The sequence below is a fragment of the Nilaparvata lugens genome, chromosome 9, assembly GCF_014356525.2.
Source record: "Nilaparvata lugens isolate BPH chromosome 9, ASM1435652v1, whole genome shotgun sequence".
NCBI classification, from domain to species: domain Eukaryota; kingdom Metazoa; phylum Arthropoda; class Insecta; order Hemiptera; family Delphacidae; genus Nilaparvata; species Nilaparvata lugens.
In genome coordinates this window covers 20,848,311-20,875,223 of record NC_052512.1, presented here as the reverse complement: position 1 = coordinate 20,875,223, position 26,913 = coordinate 20,848,311, and the positions used below count along the sequence as shown (strand labels likewise).

The 26,913-nt window shown below is 34.5% G+C and overlaps 1 protein-coding gene across 1 annotated transcript in view; it reads left to right on the top strand.

Annotated features, from left to right (window-relative positions):
- The window catches only part of LOC111058703 (fibrillin-2), a 341,293-nt gene that overhangs the window by 127,596 nt on the left and 186,784 nt on the right, over positions 1-26,913 (top strand). The window contains 4 exon segments of the mRNA XM_039435620.1: positions 15,480-15,660; positions 16,951-17,120; positions 18,817-18,952; positions 25,066-25,283. Coding sequence (XP_039291554.1) covers positions 15,480-15,660; positions 16,951-17,120; positions 18,817-18,952; positions 25,066-25,283 — 705 coding nt within the window.

Below are 26,913 nucleotides of genomic sequence, written 5' to 3'. Positions count from 1 at the left end.
TTTTCAACTAAATCGCACATGTATTTAGGCAACCCCCCTAAGTAGCACAGAAACAAAAATGGACCTAACACCGATCCTTGTGGTACAGAATAGTTATTACATTTTAAGTTTGATCCAATATTGTACTGATTTTATTGCTTGTATACTTTATATTTACATACTGTTGCCGTCCTTCTAGATATGACTTGATCCAGCTAAGCTCTTTACCTCTAATTCCGTAATTTTGAAGTTTATTTAATAATAATTTATGATTCACACTGTCAAATGCTTTGGTTAGATCCAGGAATGCTCCCACAGTATTTAATCCCTCATCTAAGTTTTCTAAAATGTTTTCTATGAACTCTATCAAAGCAGTAATGGTTGACCTGTTTTTTCTATAGCCATGTTGTTCTTTGTCAAGTATACCATTAGTTTCAAAATAATCAATTAACTGAACTAGTACACACTTTTCAAATATTTTAGATAGGGCAGGTTGGATGGCCAAAGGTCTGTAGTTGAGAGGGTCAGATGGATCTCCTTTCGTATATGCTGGTATTACTTTTGATATCTTTAATTCGTTTGGGTACACTCCAGTTATAATTGAGGCATTGATTACGTGCAAAAGAGGTTTGATGAGTGATGAATTAGTATCCTTCATTATTTTTATTGGTATGTCATCATAGCCGGCTGACCATTTTGGTTTTATCGAATCTATTATTTTACTTAAGTCCTTCTCTTCAATTGTTTTACATCTAAATGATAATTTTGTAACTTTTTCATTTTTCTCATCTGTTACGTCACTTTTGGTTAGATAAGGGATGACATGAGTGTCAACCATCCCTACAAAATCATTGTTTTGTATGTTTGAAATTTTATACGGATCATCTATGTCTATACCATTCTCTTTAAGTACAATATTTTTAATAACTTTCTTGTCCTTTTTGTTTGTTGTTTCATTGTTAACTATTTGCCATATTGTTCTGTTTACATTTGTTGATTTTTTTATTTTTGAGTCAATATAATTCTTTTTTTTGTAGAGGATAATTCTTTTTAGATGCTTTTTATGTGCTTTTATAGTTTTCTTTAAGTTTATATTACTTTGGCCTTTCCTGTATCGCTGATGCATTTCAATTAGCCTTTTATGTTCGTCTACAATCTCATTATCAATCCACTTATTACTACATTGTTTCGCTCTTACTATTCTACCAAACGGAAAGTGAAGATCAAAATAATATTTGAGCAAATTGTAAAAGTATGAAAATTTGTTTTCTACAGGACTCTGATAAAGTTCAGTCCAATCCAATTTATCTAGATCATTTATAAAGCGCTGAATTTGGGACTTCCCAAACTTCCTACCCATTGTTTTAGTCTTTAAGCCTTCACCCTTATTATTTGTGTTTAAAATAATATTCTTATTCTTGTCATAATTTATTGTATTTTCCAGTTTTATTGACAGCCCAATAGCGAAATGATCTGAGAAAATTGTGTTTATTATTTTACTTTCCCATCTACTAAAATGAATGGGAAAAATTCTACTAAAATAATATTCAACTTTTACTTATCAATTGATCGCTTGCAATTAATTAATTGTCCACACGACAGCTGATTTTTACCAAGTTACATTGAGATATAAATTGCATGCGTCACTGCATGCAATTTATAATCCACTTGACAGCTGATTTACGATGAATAATATTCTACCGTGAATTTTTACGGTAATATTGGCGTTGGAGACTCCTTTTCCTTTTATATTACCCTTAGAATGCAAAATTTCAAAAAACCGTGTGCATACATCGACGCGCAGTTGGAAAAGGAATATTCCTGCCAAATCTCATCGAATTCTATCAACGCGTTTGGCCGTAATTGCGTTACATAAAGAAATTCATACAGACAAAACAAAATCCGAGTAAAAACATAGACCTCACTACGTTCGGTCAACTATTTTATTTACCTGTCAAATTACATGAAAATCTATTGCTGCGTTTCTCGGTAAATGCGGAACATAGATATAAACATAAAAACATATAAACATGAAGAGAAATGCGAAACCCGCGACTTGAATCTTAGACCTCACTTCCCTCGGTCAATTAATATTAGGACTTTATCAGATATATCGGGATGACTTGCAGTCTTGGATGACAGCAGGTCGATTTGAATCATATCTATAGTGAGGTCCACGTTATAATGGCAGTGAAGAAAGATAGGAAAACACGTTGCCGATCCTGTCTTTTCAATGCCTTCTGTAGACGGTAGCTGATACAGATTTATTGATGTAATTTCAAATGTTCATTCTCGTTTAGAATAATCAATTATATTCTACTAAGCAAGAGATTATATTTTTCAATCATTTTATAATGATTTTTCATGATTAAGATGATTAATTTTTCATGGTTATTTTGTTGATTAATTATCAATTCTACATTGTTAAAAGACGATCTGGCAACAGAGCAAAGCGAGAAAGAGATAGCGCTATCCGCTTTGTTGAATGATAGACAAGGATAGCAATACTATTGCTAATGAAACAGTGCCATCATATCGTGGACCTCACTATCCACTATAGCAGGCGGTGGAAAAATAAATTATGTGAACCATGCGTTCCTATCATTTCAACTAAAGGTGGGTTTTCGTATGTGCGGATCTGCGTCCGGCTGCATATAGTCAAAATAGCAACTTTCCCAATCAATTAATTGTATCTATTAGTATCATTGACCGAACGAAGTGAGGTCCAAGATTCAAGTCGACGGTTTGGCATTTCTCTTAATGTTTAAATGTTTATAAATTTATATGTTGTGCATTTACGGCGAGACCCGGTAATAGATTTTCATGAAATTTGACAGGTATGTTCCTTTTTAAATAGGTATTGCGCGTCGACGTATATACAAGGTTTTTGGAAATTTTGCATTTCAAGGATAATATAAAAGGAAAAAGGAGCCTCCTTCATACGCCAATATTAGAGTAAAAATCAGTCTATAGAATTATTCATCATAAATCAGCTGACAAGTGTTTACACAGATGTGTGGAGAAGCCAGTCTATTACTGTATTTGTATAAGGTCTATAGTTTCAATCAAAGACATTAAAGAGGTATGCATCTTTAAGCTGGGTTTACACCAAAGTTATTAACAAAATGGTTATAACTTAATCCTTATAGATTCTATCAGATTGAACGGAAGTTGACAAACACATATATGTGTATGATAAGTTATGTTCAATCTAATATAATCTAAAAGGATTGAGTTATTAACCATTTTTTAATAAATTTCGTCTAATCGCAGCTTTAAGGTCTTTGGTTTCAATATTTTGTTTTGCAGTCATGGTATTATTATGCGTGCCCATCAGTATCAATATTCTCACATTCGAAAAAACTAATTTAATAGTTGAATAAAAATAAACAAATGAACTAAATAATGCTGGAGAAATTATAATATTTTTGATTCTAAAAAATTAATTTTCATCAGATAGAAAGATCATCACGGAACTGGATGAATGATATCATATGAAATACAAATTCAAACGTGAACTTAGTTTGTTAACATTTAAAACAGTTGACATCTGGTACTTGTGGATGAGAATACTGCGTGAGGTCTACTGTTCACAGAACTACTAGTATTCACTCAGTTGATATCGTACGTGGTTCCATTCAATATAAAAGTAATTTCAATACTGAATACGATATCAACTGAATGGACATGATACAAATAGATACGATTTATTGTTTGGGAAAGTTGCTATTTTGACTAATCGCATACGCAGCCGAACGCGGATCCGCACAAACGAAAACCCACCTTGACTTTAAAAAGTGTAGGCTATCCCACTTTTTATGTGCGTTGAAGTGGTGTTGAAAAATGATGAAATCCACTGGCCTTTGGAATGCTTAGAGATTGTGATGAGAATCCTGTACAGTCCACTGAACGCCGGATACCATTCAACACCTGTGTGAAGATGCGGTACTACCTGAAAGCAGACATTTGACAATGTTACCAATTAAGACAAATTACATTCGTCACAAGGACAGTGTAATGGTAGTTACTGTAAGGTTATTTTACTGTATAGGTATGATTATCTATGGCATACACGAAGTTGGGGCTAAAATTATAATATGCTTACAGTAAAGACATCAAGTCATTGAACAAATTGTTGTCCAACTTCTATCTAACTTTGAATATTAGTCGTCTAAGAATCATCAATTGAATTAAAAAGAAAAACTACTTGGAGATCATAGCATTTGACAAATTTAGAGATGGATGTGGCTCAATATTGGGGCACCGAGCTTCGCTCCGGAGTACAAAAGCATAGAAGCATAAAATCATAGTTTATATTTATTTATTTATCGATAAACAGAACACAATTCTTTAAGATGATTAGGGAAGGACTAACAGGCACAGCCAAAACTGTTTCTTCCCCGAATTTTGATTTATACAGTATAAATATTCCAAAAAGTAGGTTATGTTCCATATACACTTGAATTCAGGTCTAATTTTCAGTCCAAACATTTGAATCAAAAAAGTTCGAAATTAGATTGTTTACAAACCAAATTGAATTAGGAAAGAACATTAAAATTGTTACGGCCACCGAGGTGGGCGCAATAACAAATTATGATTAGCTTTGAACATTTCGATAAACTTCAATTTAGAGTGATATACCATGTTTGCTACAATATTTGTTAATATAAATAAAAAATAATGGATCTTGAATAAAATCATATCGTTGGTCATTTCAGATCATATTAGATATTTTGATCAAGCCGATTAAAATTTCTAGATAATATATTTCTCGTGAGATAAGCTGATTGATTGCAATAGTTCAACAGCTGAACATAATTCTGTCGTACTCCCACACACGCACTCCCATCTTCCGTTATCGACAGACGACGAAATTATCATCTGTTTTTCCAAGGATGAATTATCCTTCAGCGAGTTTTACCAGGGATGAGACCTAGTGCAATCGAATTTTTATATCATGAACCTACTATGTTCCAAATTTCACGAAAATCGTTAGAGCCGTTTTTGAGATCCGTTGGACATAAATAAATATATACAGAAATTGCTCGCTTAACATAATAGGATATTAATTTGTTCAAATTTATGAAATTTAATAGAATTTTTCACTCATCTAGAACACAATTATTTTCAAGCCGTTTTTGAGATCCGTTGGACATAAATAAATATATACAGAAATTGCTCGCTTAATATAATAGGATATAAATTTGTTTAAATTAATGAAATTGAAATTAGAAAATTTCCACTCATCTAGAACACAATTTTCGTCGATATTAGTACTTCCAAATACCACTTACATTTTTCACCATCCAGCTTCTGAAAGTGTTATCAAAGTCTGCCACCAAACTGTTATCGTACCAATCACGAGACAACCGTTTGAGACAAACTGTGCTTCGAATGTAGTACTCCAGCAATAAGTTGTGTCCATTTTCGGTGGTTAAGCTGGCAAATCGGCGCTCTTTCAAAGGGAGGATGACCGCTTTGGGATGCATGTAGTTGTCGAATATTGGCAGAGGTATTGGAAAACTTCCTCCCCGCCTCGATTCATTATACATTTCAAATCCTCCATTAGAAGCTGTTGAAATAATAATAAACAATTCTCTCAGTAGACGTGTCCAGTACAGGGAGAATATTATTCCTAAAGGATTTATAAATTCACTGTACCATTTACTAACTATGATACTCAGGGCCGGTTCCCGAGCTCGGGATTTAGCTAAGTTCTAGATTTTGAACAGTTGGAGTCAGAAATTTGATTTCCGAAACGGGACGTAGTCGCAGTTTTTATGATAATCTTTATTTTATAATTTCTATAATTTGACCGGGTACAACATGACAAAATGATGGAAATACTAAAGAATACAGGTATTGATACAAGGGACCTGAATATAATAGGTAGTTTGTACTGGGGTCAGTCCGCAACAATGAGAGTTGGCAGTGAAACAACTGAGGCCGTCAAAATAATGCGAGGAGTGAGGCAAGGATGTGTGCTCTCGCCCCTGCTATTCAACATCTACTCTGAACAGATATTCAAAGAAGCACTAGATGAAGAGGAGGAGTGAGAGGGAGGCATCTCAATAAATGGGAAGAAGTTGAGTAATATAAGATATGCGGATGACACCATTGTGTTTGCTGATAGCCCACAAGCACTGCAACGACTTATAAACAAAATAGCAAGAGTTAGTAAGGAATATGGATTGCACATGAACATACAAAAGACCAAAATCATGGTTATCAGCAAAAACAAGATTGACAACATCCAGCTATTCATCAACGATCAGCCAATAGAGAGAGTTAAACACACCACATACCTGGGAACATGCACAAATGAGAACTGGGATACAACTCAAGAAATCAAATCACGAATTGCCAAAGCCACAGCCGCCTTTAACAAAATGAGTAAACTCTTCAGAAGCCATGATCTTGCTCTTGAAACAAAGGTGAGACTTCTGAGATGTTACATTTTTTCTGTTTTCTTGTATGGAGCAGAATCTTGGACACTCAATGAAAACATATCCAAGAGAATAGAAGCCTTTGAAATGCGACTTTATCGAAGAATGCTAAGGATCTCATGGACTGAACATGTCACTAATGAAGAGGTACTTAGAAGAATGAATAAACAAAGGAAAATTATGAACACTATCAAGATCCGGAAACTGCAATATCTGGGCCACATCATGAGGAACGACTCCAGGTACTTTATACTACAGACAATCATCCAAGGAAAAATCGATGGAAAAAGAGGTCCTGGAAGGAGAAGAATATCTTGGCTGCATAACCTTAGAAAATGGACGGGAAAAACATCAGCTGAACTCTTCCGCATGGCTGTGGACAAAATTAGGCTTGCCATGCTGGTTGCCAACATCCGAAACGGATAGGAACTACAAGAAGAAGATAATTGGAAAGGGTTTTCCTTGACGAAATGGAACATTCCTGAATAATTCAAAATAGCTGGAACTTCACACTATTTTCTATTTATTATAAAGGGTGACACAGAAAAACGGAAACTTTCAAAAACGCCATAAAACATTAGTAGGAAGGGCAAAAATGATTTTATTCAAACTAATATAAAGTTCAAGACTTGCCATTTGAGAATTATTAATAACATCTATCACTTTTTGACAATTACTTCTTCAAGATGGCTTCCTCCTGCACGAATACACTCTTGAAATCTGTGTTGAGATTCCAGAACGATTGCTGCAACATTTCAGCGGGGATATTGTTAATTTCATTTTGAATTGTCTGTTATGATTAAACCACAGTTATTGGTCAAGTTGTGAAACGTTTGATTTGAGATAGCTCCACAAACAGAGAATCGCAGGTGGACAGATCATGGGACCAGGAAACGCAGATGTTGCAGCGGACAATGTATTCGTTCAGGAGGAAGCCATCTTAAAGAAGTAATTGTCAAAAAGTGATAGATGTTATCAATAATTCTTAAATGGCAAGTCTTGAACTTTACATTCTTTTGGATAAAATCATTTTTGCCCTTCCCACTAATGTTTTATGGCGTTTTTAAAAGTTTCCGTTTTTCTTTGTCACCCTATATTTTGTGTTCAATTTTCTAGTTTTTCCGAAATGTGATTTAAACGTGGGCTGCGACTACGTCCCGTTTCAGTTGGAAACGGGATGGAAATGCAGATATTTTGGATAGATGGAAATGCAATTTCTCATTGATTTCCATCTGTAATTCTTTTATTTGAAATGGTGTACGGTATTCCGTATTGGTTCTATAATTGATTATTTTCAAGATCCAATAAAAATAGGTCTGGACACCTGGCCATATTGAGAGGTTAATAACTTGCCTGAGCTGATGAACAGTAGAAAATGTATTATTAGTATGAACATAAAAACATTTAGGACCAGTTTCCAAGCTCGGGATTCAGCTAAGTTATGGACTTAAAACAGCTGGAGTCAGAAAAATTGGCTCTCCAAAACATGGCATAGTCGTAGTCCACGTTTAAATTAAATTTTTAAAAACTAGGAAATTGAACACAAAATAAAATAAAGAGAAAATAGTGTAAAGCTTCAGCTATTTTGAATTATTTAGGAATAATTCGTTTCGTCAAGGAGAAACGTTCCTAATCATAGAAATGAGAATATAAAAATATCATAAAAACTACGACTACGCCCCGTTTCGGAAAGCTAATTTCTAACTTCAGCTGTTTAAAGTCTGGAACTTGGCTAAATCCCGAGCTCGGAGACGGGCCCTTAGTAAAAAAGGATAGTGGGCTATACTGTTCAAAGTATAGTGTTTTTAATTTAATAAAATATAGTTCAAGCTTCCAGGAATTAGTATAAATCCTGATTTGAGACTCAATACGGCCGTTCCGTAATTAGCATTTGTAAGTGGTGTCCTGACCTCTTTATATAGACATTGTTTGAGAAGGGAGTTTCCAGAAAGTGAAACATTCTATAGTGAGGTCCACGTTATAATGGCAGTGGAGAAAAATAGGAGAAAAACGTTGTCTATCCTCTGTCTAGTCAATGCCTCTACTATAGACGGTAGCCGATACAGGTCTATTGATGTAATATTAACTGTTCATTCTCTTTTAAAATAATCAATTATATTTTATTAAGCAAGAAATTATATGTTATAGTGAATTTTCATAATTAGGATAAAATATTTTGATAATTAATTATCGATTCTACATTGAAAGACAATCTAGAAACAGAGCAAAGGGAGAATGAGATAGCGCTATCCGCTTTGTTGAATGATAGACAAGGATAGCAATACCATTTCTAATTTAAAAATGCCATTATAATGTGAAACTCACTATAGGATTTGAGTTCTATCTATTCAACTACAATATTCTATATAGTTCAAGACCTAACAATTCTATTTTATCCGAATACCTATATTTCTATAGTAAACACTTACATTCTCTCGGGTCTCTTAGAAATACGTTGGTGCATGGCTTTTCTCTCCCTTCATTGACTGTCATATTCAGCTCTCTCACTTTCGTCAAAGTGTTCCTGAAAGCTACAGGTGGAGACCATTTCAATCCATCTGTGTTCAGAAGAATTTTCAACTCATCCTGCATCCTAAAACAGTTATCGACAGATTTGAAGTCGATATTTCCTTCGTAACTCAACTGTTTCAACAGTGGCAGACCATATGTATGCTGGTATCCTCCAAACATGTCAGCCATCACCTGTAAAATGCATCGTTGAGGATTAGGTGTAATAAAGGCTTACTATAGTAAGATTCAAAAAAGAAAAAATGTGGAAAGTGTGTTGATGAACTAAAAAACAGGATCTTCAAAAAATAGGCTTAGAAGTTGAGGATGCCATTGAAAATGAACTTACTTTAAACGCACATACAGAGTGATTCACATAAGGTGTAACAATAGGTAACTTGTTAACCGTTCATTTTAAAGAGAACTTTAAATGGGCAACTTCCCATAATTAATTTGATTATTTCAACTGTGTAAATGCTTTTTGCTTTCTTCTCTTTTATTTACTATATTTCATAATGTTAAATTGTTGTTTCATTTACTTGTGTAAATAAGGCTCTTTATGGATTTCTGTGAGCCTTTGTATGTAAAGAAAATGAATAAATAAATATTTACTTCAGTTACCATTGTATTGAGTTTCCAAGTTCGCGGAGTTTGGAACACCTGACCATGTGTGTGCATATACCCTGAACACTAATTCTACAAAATTTGGTATGTTTTAAACATGATAGATACTTCAGGGTTAAAATTTACCCTCAATACAGCAATCTTCACAGAAGTATCATTCAGCTCTAGTTTGGTGGTCTCTATACACAGTCTGATAAAACTGTACAACAATGCCGCATTATCAGTTGTCATTCTCACAGGAAGAAGATCTTGTAGTAAAAGACGAGTGTGAAGTTTTGCGATTTGAATTCTTGACCAACATCTAATAATCAAATAGAAAGTAGATTGAATAGGAAGCCTAACAGTGCCTACTGTTACCATCAACATTTATTTATTATAATATATATAATAATAATAATGTTTTATTAACTCAAGAGCTAAATACATAGAGTTTCGTCATACAGTAATTTAGAGTCAATACAATATTAATATAAGTTCCATTCCATAGTATATTCAATATAAATCTTATCACAGCTTATTTGTTCCACTGCTTAATCAGTCTAGATCATAATTCAATTTAACTATAACAGAAAAACAACAACAACATATCTATTAATGATTAAAACAGTACCAATTGATAACATTTATATCACAGTCAGTTAAATGAATATCAGGAAATTTGATATTTATCTACAATGCAAATACACAGATATATGCATCTACATGTAGATAGAATAATAAGGTAGTCCTTGTGCTATTTTTCTTCCAAATTTATTGGTGGAAAAGTCCAAGATAAGGTTAGAATTTCATGGTATTCTCAAGATGATAATTCCCTATGGATACTTTCAGAATGGTCTTACTGTAGTGAGGTCCACGTTATAATGACAGTATTTGATGTTGCTGTCTTTGTCTATCGTTCGACAAAGCAGGTAGTACTATCCTTTTCTAGCTCCACAACAAAGCCAAATCTGTTTTTGACGATGTAGAAATATAATTAATTAAGGCAGAGTATAGGCAACGCTGTTCTTCCATCTCTATCCACTGCCATTATAACGTGGACCTCACTATAATACTTTATGGCATTTTTCTATAGTAAGATTCATGTTTTGGAGTCAGTGGATTTTATAGGACAGCATGCATAGTTGCAACGTTTCCTTTTCCATTACCTTCTATGATACATATCTGTATTCAAGTTATCCTGATAAATTTATGTGATATCGATAATTGCTTATTTTATTTCTCAATAATTGTAATTGTAGGCCTCAAAAATTCAGATGGGTGAAACTACAGGCACAGATGTGGTTCGAGAGGCTTAATCGAGGGTGGTCAAGTGCCCTAGAGGCAATTTTGCGACCCCTCTCTCAGCGGAAGGACCTACAAAGAAGACCAGGAGTGGAACTAAGTATAGTCCGTACAAAATAACGTTCGACTTGGGATGGACATTCGTAGCAGAGAAAGCATACAGCGGGAGGGATACAAAGGCGCGATGTTGCCGTTTTGAAGCGGCCAGCGTTCTCCAACTTCTAGTGACTGTTCATGTGCTCATGCTACACATGCGAAGTTTCCTGTCTGAAAGCAGTCAGACGACTGACAAATTGGCAACTGCGCCTCTACTTATTACTCTATTAATCAATGTAATTGGCTGATCTCCCTCCATTTCTCTGCGCAGCATATTCCACCAAGTCAGAAGTAATTTTGTACGGACTATAGGACCAATCAGTCTGAAGAGACTGCCAATCATATCATACTTGATAAACTAGGGATAAGGAAAGGGGGTCTGTTTGGCTGCAAGCAACCAGGTGATGAATGGGATTTTAGAATATGGGGAAAAACACCTGGATCTTGTAAAGAACACAGGTATTGATTTGCCCAACTAACGTACTTTGGACACATAATAAGTTTCGGTTGACATATGAGGTTCTTTAAACCTTTGGATCCTTGAATTCGTCCCTTCAAACATGAATGAATAACATAACATCTCAAAAATGATATACCAATTACTGATATTATATTGATCAAGGTTATTAAATCTCAATTATTAGCCCAGTCAACGAAGTGTTATAGAGGGAAAAGTTTGAAAGACAATTTTTAACTCCGCAGTTCTGTTTAGGGTAGTGAGGAGGTAAACATATCAAAAGTCCCCACCCCTACCCCCTGTGCGGGTTTTTTTGGTTTCTCGCATAAAAGTCAAAAACGATGTATCTTAGGGACTTGACTGTCATATAACAAATTAAAGCTTACATAATCTTTTACAAATTTCTAACAACTTTTTCTATATCTCTTTCACTTTTCGAGATATCCGCTCTAAAAGATGTGACATTTTTGAAAAAACACATTTTCCTTTAATTTTTTGCTATTTTTGCTCTTATAAACTTTTTGAATATCGATGGGAAAAATCCATGCTAATCATGAGCTTATAGAGCATCAAATTCTCTTCAATTTGATGTATAATTTCACAAGTTTACGCACATGTTGAGTGTGAGATCTTCAGTTATGCAAAAATAGACCAATTGACAAAGGAATTTGGAGAGAATGTTTTGAACACAATTTTTGACTTCGCAGCTTTGTTGGGACCAGTTAGAGGGTGAAATATCAAAAGTCCTCATCTCTACCCCTTGTGCTAAAGGGATGAAGGTGGTTTAAAAGTTGCACTTTTCAATATTTTACTTGCACGCTCATATCTTGAGAAAAATGAGTTCAACCGACATGACTAACTATTCGGAAATGAAGCTTGATAAATTATCTACAATATTTGTTCTCTGGTGATTCGTCATATCTCTAACAGCTTTCGAGATATACGCTCTTAAAAGTGTAAAATTGTTAAAATAACAGCTTTTAATCCTATTTTTTTGTTGTTCCAGGGCCTACAACTCTCCAACAATGCATCGTAAAAATGAATGCTAACTTTAGATTTATAGAGCTTTGTTTTCTCTTCAATTTGATTATTTCATTACTTAATGTTCTCCTTCTATTATTAAAGCAGATTCAATGTGGGGGGTGAAATTCTCAACTCTGCAACAAGTGTCAACTTAGCAGTTGCACACCTTCAATAGACGGGCTAGAGATGCGTATTTTTGCTATGTTCAACTTCCAACTAGTCTTCATTAAGCTACAAAGTCAAAAATTATTGACTCAAATTACATTGTCAAGTGATCAATAAATTGTTACAAAATTAAAATTTCAACCCCCACATTGAATCTGCTATAACAATAGAAGGAAAACATTAAGTAGTGGAATAATACATCAAATTAAAGAGAAAACAAAGCTCTACAAATCTACGGTTAGCATTCATTTATACGATGGTTATTAAATAAGTTACCAATTTTAACCATCTGTTTTGAAGAGGTAGTTTCTCTATATTATAGTTAGGCCTATATAAGATATATACGATATGGTATGTATTCATGTTCCATGAATAAAATTTAAATATTAATTCTAGAAAATCTAGAAGGAGGATTAAAATTTGGGCTTGGAGGTGCACGATATATTTTTAAAAGGATATATTTAGATCTAAATCTGGGTTTACACCAAATTTATTAACAAAATGTTGAAAACTTAATTCTTATCGATTCTATCAGATTGAACATAACTTATCATACACATGATAAACATAATGTGTTTATCAAGTTCCGTTCAATCCAATATAATCTATAAGGATTCAGTTATTAATTTTGTTAATAACGTTGGTGTAAACCCAGCTTAAATCATTCCCGTTTTTCCGGTATGCAATCCACAAGTTGACATGTTTTGATGCAAACAAACACAACTCTCTTGTATTATATAGATGCCAGAATCACTCGACTCACAGCTATTTACTACAGAAAAAAGGAACATGGCAACAGTTTCTTGTGCAACATTATGCCCTGTGGTGTTCTATTTTTTCCACTACTTCAAAACGTGAACCTCACTACGGTATAGGTTATGACACAACAGCAAACCTTTCTGAGTTCAATAAACTTTCATCGAACAGAACACTTGTTATTATCGGCTTCCCAAAAGAGTAGCTGTCACTTATATTATTATTAACATCATTGCTCAATGTATCACACTTAACAAAACAGAATTGCAATGTTATGATAAGAAGTGCGTCTTCAAATTTTGAATTCAACAGAATCATGACAGTGGCAGGCTACTAGATCTAAAACAAAACTTATTCTAGTAGCTTATCATAATATTATCCATCTGTGTTAAATCATCTGATGATAAATACTCAATACTGAAGCCGCGTTTACAAGAAAGGTATTAACAAAAAGTTTATTTCTCCTATCTTATAGATTCTATTAGATTGAACTTAACTTATCAAACACATGATGAGCATATGTGTTTGTCAAGTTCCGTTCTAATCCTATACTATCAAACGAGCAATTTCTGTTTATATGTTTGTATTTCACCGGATCTCGAAAACGGCTCTAACGATTCTCACGAGATTCGTAGGTTTATAATATAAAAATTCGATTGCACTAGGTCTCATCCCTGGGAAAACTTGTTGAAGGACATTATTAAAAGGATAATTATTATTCATCCTTGGAAAAACAGCTGATAGTAATTATTTCGTCGTCTGTTGATGATGGAAGTGAGTGAGCGAGTTCATGTGTGTGGGACAGTGTCAAAATTATGACTCAGCTGTTGAACTTTTGTAAACATTCAATAAGGTACTTGGTGCCGGTTGCAAAAAAGCCAGGATATTTTTAATCCCGATTAATTCCAGTAGAAACATCTTTTTTTAATGGTCTTCTCTGATATGGTTCACGTTAAATTAATCAGGATTCAAATTAACCGGCTTTTGTGCAACTGGGCCTTTGTGAGGGAAATTTTTGCATTCCTCTGGGAATTAGTCTCAATTCACTGTGATTGGATAGAACATTTCTGTATGAACTAAAAATAATATTATAATTTCTTCTTCCGCAATACATTTGTTATGCTTTTTTACTCCAAAGCGAAGCTCGGTCCACGATATTAGAATAAATGAGGACGGAAAAATAAACATTTTGTTAATAAGTTTGGTGTAAACGCAGCTTGAGGGATTCACGTTTCAAAGTCAGCATCTGATTAAAATTGGTTTGCTTTATTGTCTGTCACGATAGTGAGGTCCACGTTATAATGGTAGTGGAGAAAGATGTTGCCGATCCTCTGTCTTGTCAATGCCTTCAACAGACGGTAGCTAATACAGGTTTATTGATGTAATATTAACTGTTCATTCTCGTTCAAAATAATCAATTATATTTTATTAAGCAAGAAATTATATTTTTCAATAATTTCATAATGAGTTTTCAAAATTAAGATGAAATATTTTGTTAATTAATTATTAATCCTACATTGTTAAAAGACGATCTGGCAACAGAGCAAAGCGTGAAAGTGATAGCGCTATCTGTTTTGTAGATTAATAGACAAGGATGGCAATACCATTGCTAATCAAACACTGTCATCATAACGTGGACCTCACTATACCGCTGAAGAAGTGTTGGTATCAAAATGATACTGCGTCCTGTGTTCAAATTTAATGAATGTAGATGTGACAAAAATAAAACTCTTTGTTTCTTCAATAATGCAGAAATTCCACAATATCAATTCCTATTGAAGAAATGTTATCGAGATTTCATAAGTTGGTAGTCCATTAAGTTTCTAAATAGTTAAGAGGTTTCTATTTGTATTTATGAATTTTTCAAAGGCTCGAATCGTGCTTTAAGGAATATGTTTTGTGCATTCAAATGAATTGATTACTGTATTTGAAAATCTAATTGACTTACTGTTCACTTACTGTATTATTTTTAAGACTCAGTAATGTAATTTATGTGTGTACAGTTGCTGTAAAACTCAATTATATCTTTCGTCTTACTCTATTCAATATTTGAATTTATCTATTGTTCATAACGGCAATAAAATCATATTTATTTTATTTATTCAGTTATATATTGAAGTGTTGCATGTGAACGTCTGTTGCAGTGCATCTGCCCTGTGGGCACACGGCTGAACGCGGAGAGGCAGACGTGTGAGGATGTGGACGAATGCCGTGAACTGGGGCCTGACGCCTGCTTCAACGGAGAGTGCCTCAACACGCTTGGCTCCTATGAGTGCGATTGTCCTCCCGGCTCCATTGTCGATAACACCGGTCGCATCTGTCTCGGTAACAATCTTAAATCGAATTAAATTTAATTGAGTCGCACATAACCTTCATTTGGACAATTTATTTTATGAAATGGGGACGAAAAGAAATTTTGGACTGTAGTCTGTTTCTTTGTCCTTAAGTTGATTGTAAATGATAAATAATTGAATTTATTGCCAAAAATCACATACAAATACTTGTACAATACAATCATTAGAGTATTCAATACAAATAGACATTGATTGTAACTTTCTCTCCCACACACGCATCTTCTGTTTCGACAGACGACGAAATTATCATCTGTTTTTCCAAGGATGAATAATTGTTATCCTTTTTATGTCTTTCAGCGAGTTTTCCCAGGGATGAGACCTAGTGCAATCGAATTTTCATATCATAAACCTACTATGTTCCAAAGTTAGTGAAAATCGTTAGAGCCGTTTCTGAGATTCCTTGGACATAAATAAATATAAATAACCAAATATAAAAAAATAAACAGATTCACAAAAATTGCTCGCTCAATATAATAGGATTGTCCAAAAATAGGTTATGTTTATACTTCATGATTTTTGTCCAATTTCGAGTCCAAAAATATAATCTATATATATAAAAGCGAAATAGCACTCACTCACTGACTGACTGACTGACTGACTCACTCACTCGCAGAACTAAAAATCTACCGGACCAAAAACTTTCAAATTTGGTAGGTATGTTCAGTTGGCCCTTTAGAGGCGCATTAAGAAATCTTTTGGCAATATTTTAACTCTAATGGTGGTTTTTAAGAGTTTAAAGTTCGTCATTTAGCATGTATATTCTTCTTATTATCTTAATTGATTATAATTGAAAAATATTAATATAGACTAGAACTATAATCTAGAGAGAGTACCTCTTCAAAACAGTTGTTAACGGGTGACTAAATTAATAATTTTGTTAGATTGACACCAAGTTGAAGATTGAAATGCATTTATCGCGGAAAAATTGATTGGGCACTGCTACTTCAATCAGAGCTATTCCTGGGAATATTATATTACTAGCCGTCAGGTTCGCTTCGCTCGCCATATCCGTTTAGCCAGTCGTTTAGTCTGGACCCCCGACTGGATCGTCCTAACATATGATAAAAATGCTCAAATGAAAAATGCAGGCGAGCGAAGCTAGCCTGCTGATCTTATTCTTGGACGAACCAGTCGGGGGTCCAGGGGGCGGAGCCTGACGGCTAGTATATCTATATTATAAACTAGGAATTTATAATTTAGAAAAGTTGAAAACAAAAATAAATAAGAATACTTGACTGGACTATCAGTGATTTGTTGACAGACAACCGGCGAGGCACGTGCTGGTCGCGACTGGTGGCTGGTCGCTGCGAGAGCAATCTGCCCAAGCTGACTCTCAAGTCGGAGTGCTGCTGCTCCATCGGCCTCGCCTGGGGAAGTCCCTGTCAACTGTGCCATCCACAGGAATGCGACTGTCCCAAGGGATTCGCCAAGGTACCAACCCAAAATGCCAGGCCTTCATGATGCACACTTCAGAAAATCTTTTTCCTCCACCTACTGTCTAAAGTGCTTACTGTACTCCTTGGAACATAATACTAAAGTGTCACTTTTTCGCTCTCGGGACCAAAAAACAGAAAAACTCCCTAGGCCGTTATAGTATATTTTGCACCTAGAGCAGAAAATGATACTTTTCCGGCTCGAAATCGGGTTTCAAGTCCGAGGCCGAGTTAACCAAAACTTTATGCGAGACTTGTTTTTACTATCTGTGTTGTAGTAAAGGTTTTTTGACTTCTCACATGATACGATGAAATGAATAATAGGCCTACTCCAGTAATGACTCACAAGCTCATATAGTGCTATTTATTTCATTGACAATCACAAATCATAGTTATAATATATAATATTATTGAGAGAAGACAACAGGCATAGCCCAAAACTGTCTTCTCCCAAATTTTTACAAATAAAATAAAAGTTTCAAAAAAGAAATATAAGGTTGAGATTTCACTTTCCACTTCAAAAAGTCCAATTTCCACTTCAAAACTAATGACTAAACTAAACATTTCAATTTTTTGTGTAATTGAGAAGTTGATATTGTGGTAAATTATTCATATTAAATGAAAAAGACTAAGAAATTGTCAAAAAAACACAGATTTATTTATACTTAGAAAGACCGGTTTCGGTTATTACACCATTGTCAATTTCTGATAAACCCTCATATGGTTTATCAAAGATTGACAATGGTGTAAAAACCCTCATATGGTTTATCAGAGATTGACAATGATGTAATAACCGAAACCGGTCTTTCTAAGTATCACTAAATCTGTGGCTTTTTGACAATTTCCTAGTCTTTTTCATTCAATAAAAATTCTAAATATATTTAAACGTATATTTAATGCATCTTTCTTTATTTTGATTGTATTTATTCGAAAGCTTCTCAAGTGCAGCAATAATAGTTTTCACAAATAACTCTTACCTACAGCTATAGTGAGGTCCACGTTATAATGGCAGTGTTTGATTAGCAAATTGCTATCCTTGTCTATCATTCAACAAAACAGATAGCGCTTTCTCTTTCTCGCTTTGCTCTGTTGCCATATCGTCTTTTAACAATATGAAATTAACAATTAACAAACTATTTCATATTAATTATTATGAAATTATTGAGAAATATAATTTCTTGCTTAATAAAATATAATTGAATATTTTAAACGAGAATGAAAAGTTAATATTACATTAATAAACCTGTATCAGATACCGTTTATAGAAGGCATATTTTTATTCTTAGTTCAAGTCACTTAGTTGATTAATTTAATTAATTTGATTAATTAATTTGATTAATTTTTGCTCATAATTTCCAATTTCTTATTCTATTAGTTATTTTTTAGCTACTAGATTTTTATAGTTTTCAGTATCAATAAAGTATAGTTATGATTGAAAAATATAATTTCTTGCTTAATAAAATATAATTGATTATTTTAAACGAGAATAAACCGTTTATATTACATCAATAAACATGTATCCTGTATCAGCTACCGTCTATAGAAGGCATTGACAAGACAGAGGATCGGCAACGTTTTTCTCCTATCTTTCTCCACTGCCATTATAACGTGGACCTCACTATGTAGGAAAAACATTTGTATTGTTTTGATAATTATTTGTATTACTGATTTGTGTGTTGTGTGTGTGTTTGCAGGTGGACGGGCGTGTGTGCAGTGACATCAACGAGTGTGAGCTGAATGCGGGCGTGTGTCGTGGTGGGGGAACGTGTGTCAACACAGACGGCTCCTACACGTGTGTGTGTCCACCTGGGCTTACACTTGACTCCACTGGTCAGCTGCTTTATCAACTTTATCAACATTTAGGCTCTATCACTTACACTTACGCGACTCAGGTCGAGAAGAGACTCGACTCGAGAGTCGAGAGCATGTGCTTCCAAATGGTGACACTCAGACCAGTCGACTCTAGTCTCCGCGACGTCACCATTTGAAAACACATGCCCTCGACTAGAATCTCTTCTCGACCTAAGTCGCGTAAGTGTGAGTTGAGCCTTATTCTTTTTCTCCTTTTTCGTCTCATCCTCTTTCTCCATTTTCCTCCTCAATTAGATTATGCGAGAACATAGTCACGGCCAAGTTGCATACATTATTACATTCATTGAAAATTCCTCCACCTACTGTCTAAAGTGTTCACTGTACTCCCTGGAACATAATACTAAAGTGTCACTTTTCGCTCTCGGGACGAAAAAACAGAAAAACTCCCTAGGGCGTAAAAGTAGCTCCATTTAAATAACATGGGAAGCATCTCTATTTTAAAAACTTACATTTGAAATAGGTTAGAAGGTCTAAGCTCAGATGAGGAAACATAATAGAGGTGTCTGTCATTGAGTCAACTGAATTCAATACCTCAACCAGAAATTTGATTAACTCATGAAATATATGATATATTTAATGAATAATCATTTCATTCAAATGAATGTGATAGTCCAATAAACTGCACCTGTGAAAAATTTCAGAAGCACCCCAAGTTAAATATCTAGGTATTATAATTGATTCCAAGCTTACTGGAACCAACAAATAATTAAATTGAAGAGGGAATTACGTGTGTATGCAGAAAATTTTACTATAAAAATTTATGACCCGAATATGTCATGGAATCGCTGTACTATGCACTCGTAAACAGTATACTACATATGGAATAGCGGTATGGGGAGGAGCTTATTTTAAAACATTAAACCTCTTGTCACCGGGCAAAAATACATATTGAGGACCATAGACAAAAAACCAAGATTATTTAGCTCTTTGCCAATTTTCAGAAAATGGGGATTTCTACCACTAAGGTATCTGTATTTCTTCAAAGTATTGTCAATTTTCTTTTTAGAAGTGGGCAAGTGAACGTTGCTAACCACGAATATTATCTCCGATCCGCAAGTAATTTAACCAGGCCAAGACCACACAAGAAATCTTTAAAAGTTTTTATTATTTTAGCCCCAAAAGTATACAATGAAATTCCATTAGCATAAGGCAGCAAAAAATCCGAGAAGTTTCAAGTTTTTTCTGAAGAATTGGTTATTGGAAAGCAGGATGTTGAAGTGTGTTTAGAGATCTCAGATAAAAACTTAATAATATTGCAATAGAAATATAGTTACAGGTCATTTAAAGAAATCTATTCAATGTGTGAAATATTCAAATCTAATCTTGGTAGGTATTTGTTTCTGTTTGTGATGTAAATAGATATTATTATTCAAGGTAAAACAACCCAAGTTGGAAGTGTAGATATATGATTAAGTGCCCTAAGATTGCTCTGGAATAGATAGATGGCAAGGGATACGTTGAGTTGAATTTTCACCTTATGATGAATGGATATAAGTGGAAGAGTAATTATATTGTTTGTTTCTAAATAGAGAAGACAAGTTTTGTTGATTCTAGTACCTAACAGTTTTCTTCGCGACAGGGATGTAGTAATTATTATTTATAGGTTTATAATTTTTCTAAATGACTAAAACTATTTGCTGGTAACTCCCATAAAGGAATCCTCGGGAGTAAAATGGAGTGAAAAATGTTTTTTCTCCCCAGGGAAATTGTCTCTAAACTTTTCCCCTCAGGGAGAAAAATGACACTTTTCACTCTAGATATAGACCTACCAATAACTATTACTATCAAACGTAGAATTTAGTTTGTTCATACAATTAACACAGACCAGTGCACGCCGAGCTAAATAATATTCCGGTACCAAGGAAAATTATTAAACGAAAATCCCAATTAAATGCTGTAAATCACCCCGAAGATTTCTGCTACTGCAAATATGACAACATGGTTAACAGCTAGATAGAAATCCGATGAGCGCTACTATACAGAAATTATTTGTCAGCCCGGGAATCGAACTCAGTACCTCCTAATTGCCGGTCAGGAATGCTTACCCTTATACCAAACTCACAATCTCTGGATAGCAGCGCTCATTCAATACAAAGCCATAGCGGCCAGCCAGTCTACAGATGGAAATAGATCCATCCATAAATACATCCATCAGTGATTTACAGCATTTAATTGGGATTTTCGTTTAATAATAATTATTCATTAATAAGCATTTGAACAAATGCAACTTCCAATTTATTTCCATTTGTAGACTGGCTGGCCGCAATGGCTTTGTATTGAATGAGCGCTGCTATCCAGAGATTGTCAGTTTGGTGTAAGGGTAAGCATTACTAACCGGCAATTAGGAGTTACTGGGTTCGATTCCCGGGCTGACAAATAATTTGCTGTATAGTAGCGCTCATCGGATTTCCATCTTGTTGTTTACCCTGTTGTCATATTTGCAGTAGCAGAAATCTTCGGGGTGATTTACAGCATTTAATTGGGATTTTCGTTTAATAATTTTCCTTGGTACCGGAGTATCATTTAGCTCCACATAACTGCTGTAATAAAATGCTGTTCTGGTAAAATCATTCAGCAGATGTCATTCGCAATTACCAGAATCCTACAAGTATTAAAAACTGTTTGTTATACAGTTGTGTGTTGGCTACTTTATTGCTTTTAAGATTCATATCCATTCACTAATCAAATCTGATTAATTTATAGGTTGTGTTCTAGCCTGGAGTCTGTATTAGCAGCTAAAAGTTCTGTAAACCATTCAATATTAATATCGTTAGGACAATTTTGAATTTTTGAAAGAAGATTAAATTGTGTACTGTGATTAGTGACCCATCTTTTTCATCGGAATACATTGTAAAACTGAAGTAGGCCTAAATAAGGTTTCTTCGGTGTGTATGCGTAGGCCTAGATGTAATGGTTTTATCATACGGATGGAAAATAAAGTTAACCAAAACTTTATGCGAGTCGTGTTTTTACTATCTGTGTTGTAGTAAAGGTTTTTGACTTCTCACGTGATACGATGAAATGATTAATAGGCCTACTCCAGTAACGACTCAGAAGCTCATATAGTGCTATTTATTTATTTATTTTATTGACAATCACAAATCATAGTTATAATATATAATATTAAGAAAAGACAACAAGCATAGCCCAAAACTGTCTTCTCCCAAATTTTTACAAATAAAATAACAGTTTCAAAAAAATAATTATAAGGCTAAGATTTCACTTTCCACTTCAAAAAGTCCAATTTCCATTTCAAAACTAATAACTAAACTAAAAATTTCAATTTTTGTGTAGGTAGTTGAGAAGTTGATATCGTGGTAATTATCCATATTAAATGTAAAAGACTAAGAAATTGTCAAAAAACACATATTTATTGATACTTGAAAAGACCGGTTTCGGTTATTACACCATTGTCAATCTCTGATAAACCCTCATATGGTTCATCAGAGATTGACAATGATGTAATAACCGAAACCGGTCTTTCTAAGTATCACTAAATCTGTTGGTTTTTTGACAATTTCCTAGTCTTTTTCATTCAATAAAAATTCTAAATATATTTAAACGTATGTTTAATGCATCTTTCTTCATTTTGATTGTATTTATTCGAAAGCTTCTCAAGTGCAGCAATAATAGTTTGCAAAAATAACTCTTACCTACAGCTGTAGTGAGGTCCACGTTATAATGGCAGTGTTTGATTAGCAAATTGCTATCCTTGTCTATCATTCAACAAAACAGATAGCGCTTTCTCTTTCTCGCTTTGCTCTGTTGCCATATCGTCTTTTAACAATATGAAATTAACAATTAACAAACTATTTCATATTAATTATTATGAAATTATTGAGAAATATAATTTCTTGCTTAATAAAATATAATTGAATATTTTAAACGAGAATGAAAAGTTAATATTACATTAATAAACCTGTATCAGATACCGTTTATAGAAGGCATATTTTTATTCTTAGTTCAAGTCACTTAGTTGATTAATTTAATTAATTTGATTAATTAATTTGATTAATTTTTGCTCATAATTTCCAATTTCTTATTCTATTAGTTATTTTTTAGCTACTAGATTTTTATAGTTTTCAGTATCAATAAAGTATAGTTATGATTGAAAAATATAATTTCTTGCTTAATAAAATATAATTGATTATTTTAAACGAGAATAAACCGTTTATATTACATCAATAAACATGTATCCTGTATCAGCTACCGTCTATAGAAGGCATTGACAAGACAGAGGATCGGCAACGTTTTTCTCCTATCTTTCTCCACTGCCATTATAACGTGGACCTCACTAGTGTGAGCTGAATGCGGGCGTGTGTCGTGGTGGGGGAACGTGTGTCAACACAGACGGCTCCTACACGTGTGTGTGTCCACCTGGGCTTACACTTGACTCCACTGGTCAGCTGCTTTATCAACTTTATCAACATTTAGGCTCTATCACTTACACTTACGCGACTCAGGTCGAGAAGAGACTCGACTCGAGAGTCGAGAGCATGTGCTTCCAAATGGTGACACTCAGACCAGTCGACTCTAGTCTCCGCGACGTCACCATTTGAAAACACATGCCCTCGACTAGAATCTCTTCTCGACCTAAGTCGCGTAAGTGTGAGTTGAGCCTTATTCTTTTTCTCCTTTTTCGTCTCATCCTCTTTCTCCATTTTCCTCCTCAAATTAGATTATGCGAGAACATAGTCACGGCCAAGTTGCATACATTATTACATTCATTGAAAATAGAAACTATGTAAAACCATAACCTGCTGGATTGGAGTCTATGAAGCTTTAAACCTGTTGACCTGTTGTAACAGCGCAGCAGCACTTCATGAACTATAGTCAACCACTCAAAAATAGTCCGATGGAAATTGGAATGGCTGAACACCTCCTCAGACCCCCCCCCTACCATAGACATTGCCAATTCGTCAGGTGATAATTTACTTCCTCTTTATAATGTGGATAAATTCTAATTTATCATCTGTGGGCAACGTTGATCATCTCTCATCTTTTCACATTTCAATTGGACTACTTTCGTGCGGTTGACTATAGAAATAGGAAGGGCATGAATGGATTCGCAAAAACATTTTATAGTGAGGTCCACGTTATAATGGCAGTGTTTGGTTTGCAATGGTATTGTTATCCTTGTTTATCATTCAACATTCAGCTATCTCTTTCTCGCTTTGCTCTGCTGCCAGATCGCCTTTAACCATGTAGAATTAATAATTAATTATCAAAATATTTCATCTTAATTATGTAAATTAATTATTTATTGCTTAATAAAATATAATTGATTATTTTAAACGAGAATGAACAGTTAATATCACATCAATAAACCTGTATCAGCTACCGTCTATAGAAGGCATTGACAAGACAGAGGTGCGGCAACGTTGTTCTCCACTGCCATTATAACGTGGACCTCACTATAGAGTCTATACTGTACAATCAGCTGTTTAGGATTTTTTTCAAACATCTGTTCACCTACTTTATGTCATGTTTGTGAAACAGCTGAGTTACTTACTTGTTACTTGTTCAGTCTTCTCCACAATCAGAGACCAGGGAATCGTCATTTTTGCCTCAGTATTGAACGATTATGACGAGAATTAGGCCCGCCGCAAAGTAGACCCACGCTAATCCACGAAAAGCAACCCACGCCATGGGATGTTTTGTAAACCATTGCTAGGCTTCTCCATACATCTGTGTAATGATAATAATACATATGCAATGAACAATCCACTTGTCAGCTGATTGATTATGAATAATTCTATAGCAATGGTTTACAAAACATTCTACGGCGTGGGTTGCTTTTCGTGGATTAGCGTGGGTCTACTTTGCGGCGGGCCTTAGGCTAGGCGCACACTATTTAGTCCAGACAAGACATGATCAGACACGTTTAGTCACAATACTTCACATAGCTGCTTGTGACGCAACTCATACTGATTAGTCATTGCAATTAGACATGTCTTCATTAGCAACTATGTGAAGTATTGTGACTGAACGTGTCTGATCATGTCTTGTCTTGTCTTGACTAACTGGTGTGCGCCTACCCTAAGTTGAAATGCGAGTTATAACAATTTCAGGGTCGACATGCATCGACGTGAGACAAGAGGCATGCTTCACAGAGGTGCGGCCCGGCGGATCGGTGGCCCTAGGCAAAGGTCACCTGGACGGCATATATTCGCGCGCCGTCTGCTGCTGCTCAATGGTGGGCCGCGCCTGGGGGGGACCGCCTGATGGGTCGCGCTGTGAGCTGTGTCCCCGCCAGGGCACTAACACTTTCAACGAGCTCTGTTCCAAGGTAAACCATTCATTTTTGCTAATTCAATAAAATTATTGATTGATTTTGTCTTCAAAAAACCAATACAACATGAATCAATCAATCAATCAAATTATTTATTTACACATTGTTATACAAAAAGTTGATTGTATCAAATAGTGAAATGTCAAAACATATAACATTTATATGCTATACAGTTTAGGCCACTACATCAATCATGTATAGTATGAGTAATTTCTTATATTATTGTAAGGTTCCATTATCAAAGAACTCGTCAACACTATAAAATGCCCCTTTTATCAAAAAAAGAAAATACTTATTTTTTGAAATATCTGCGATTTCTACACTTGAAATACAAACAAACAAGATCCTTTTCAATGACAAATTGCTTTTACATGTCTCATATTTTATTCCGAAATTTCCTTCTCCGTTCCAACCAGAATATATTGTTGGATGTAGTTTCTAACTCTGCGTTCAAGTGGCACTTGAAGAACTGGCTGTTTGATATCAGTGAGGGATCATGCCGTCTCACTCATTGTTACTGGGGGGTGCGCGTGTTTGATTCAATTTGGGCGCCTTGAGAGAGATTTTTTTCTGTTCTGTCATGCTTGTCTGTTCTGATTTTCCTGACTTGAATTTGTTATTTAAATTGTAGCCTTCCTCGCTATTCCTTGGTTTTTCATTATCTTTTATTTATAAATTTTAAGTTATTTATAATTTAGTTTTCCTCTTTTTTTATCCCTTCTTAATGCATGGGGATTATAGATTCATCATTGAAAATTATTCTAATGTAGTCTAGATCTCTAATAAAAATTGAGATCTCTCTTTATAATTATAGATATAACGCATATTGTTATGATAACTCGAGCTTACGCCTTTGTTGCTTATGTAAGCTCTTTCCTATCTGATACAAGAATTTTATACAAGAATAAAAATGTGATAGCTCAAGAGTTTTATTGTTTAGTATAGTTCTATATTTTGTTGTTTGTTTTTAGTAAGTATATTATATCGTTTCTTGAATTGTATAAACTTTATTGCTCAAGATTCTATGTAACTGCTTTGAATTGTATTCAGAAGGAAAAAAAAATAAATTGAATTGAATTGAAAAATTGATTGCAGATGGCAGGTGATTAAAGAGCTTGACTCCCATGTAACTAGGCTTCTTCTCAAAAAGCCTTAACCTATGTGAGACAACACACAAGTTACCCCTGCCTCTAGTATTGTGTTGGTGAACCTGTGAGTTTGTTGAAAACTTTCCTTTATTATCATATGTTAGCAAGAGTAATAAAATTGATAAATATAGATGCAAGGCACAGTCAGAATACCCTGAGTTACGAAAGCTCAAGTCCAGCAAGGCATCTAACAGCTTTTTTCTGTATGAGAAAAATTTTATCTAAATTGTTTTACTGGCGCTACCCCAGAGTTCAATGCCGTAACCCAAATAAGAATATATTAACGAGTAGTATAAAGTTTTTCCAGTACAAGTGGAGTATTACTTTCCTTGCCCTATTACCATAGGTAATTTAGAAAATCATTTTGGAAAAATTGAGCATGAAAATCTCTACAATTAATGTTCAGTAACATTTCCACCTAAAATTGAAAATAGGCTCGAAATTCGAGAAATGTGATTATCCAATTGCAAACTGTTGGC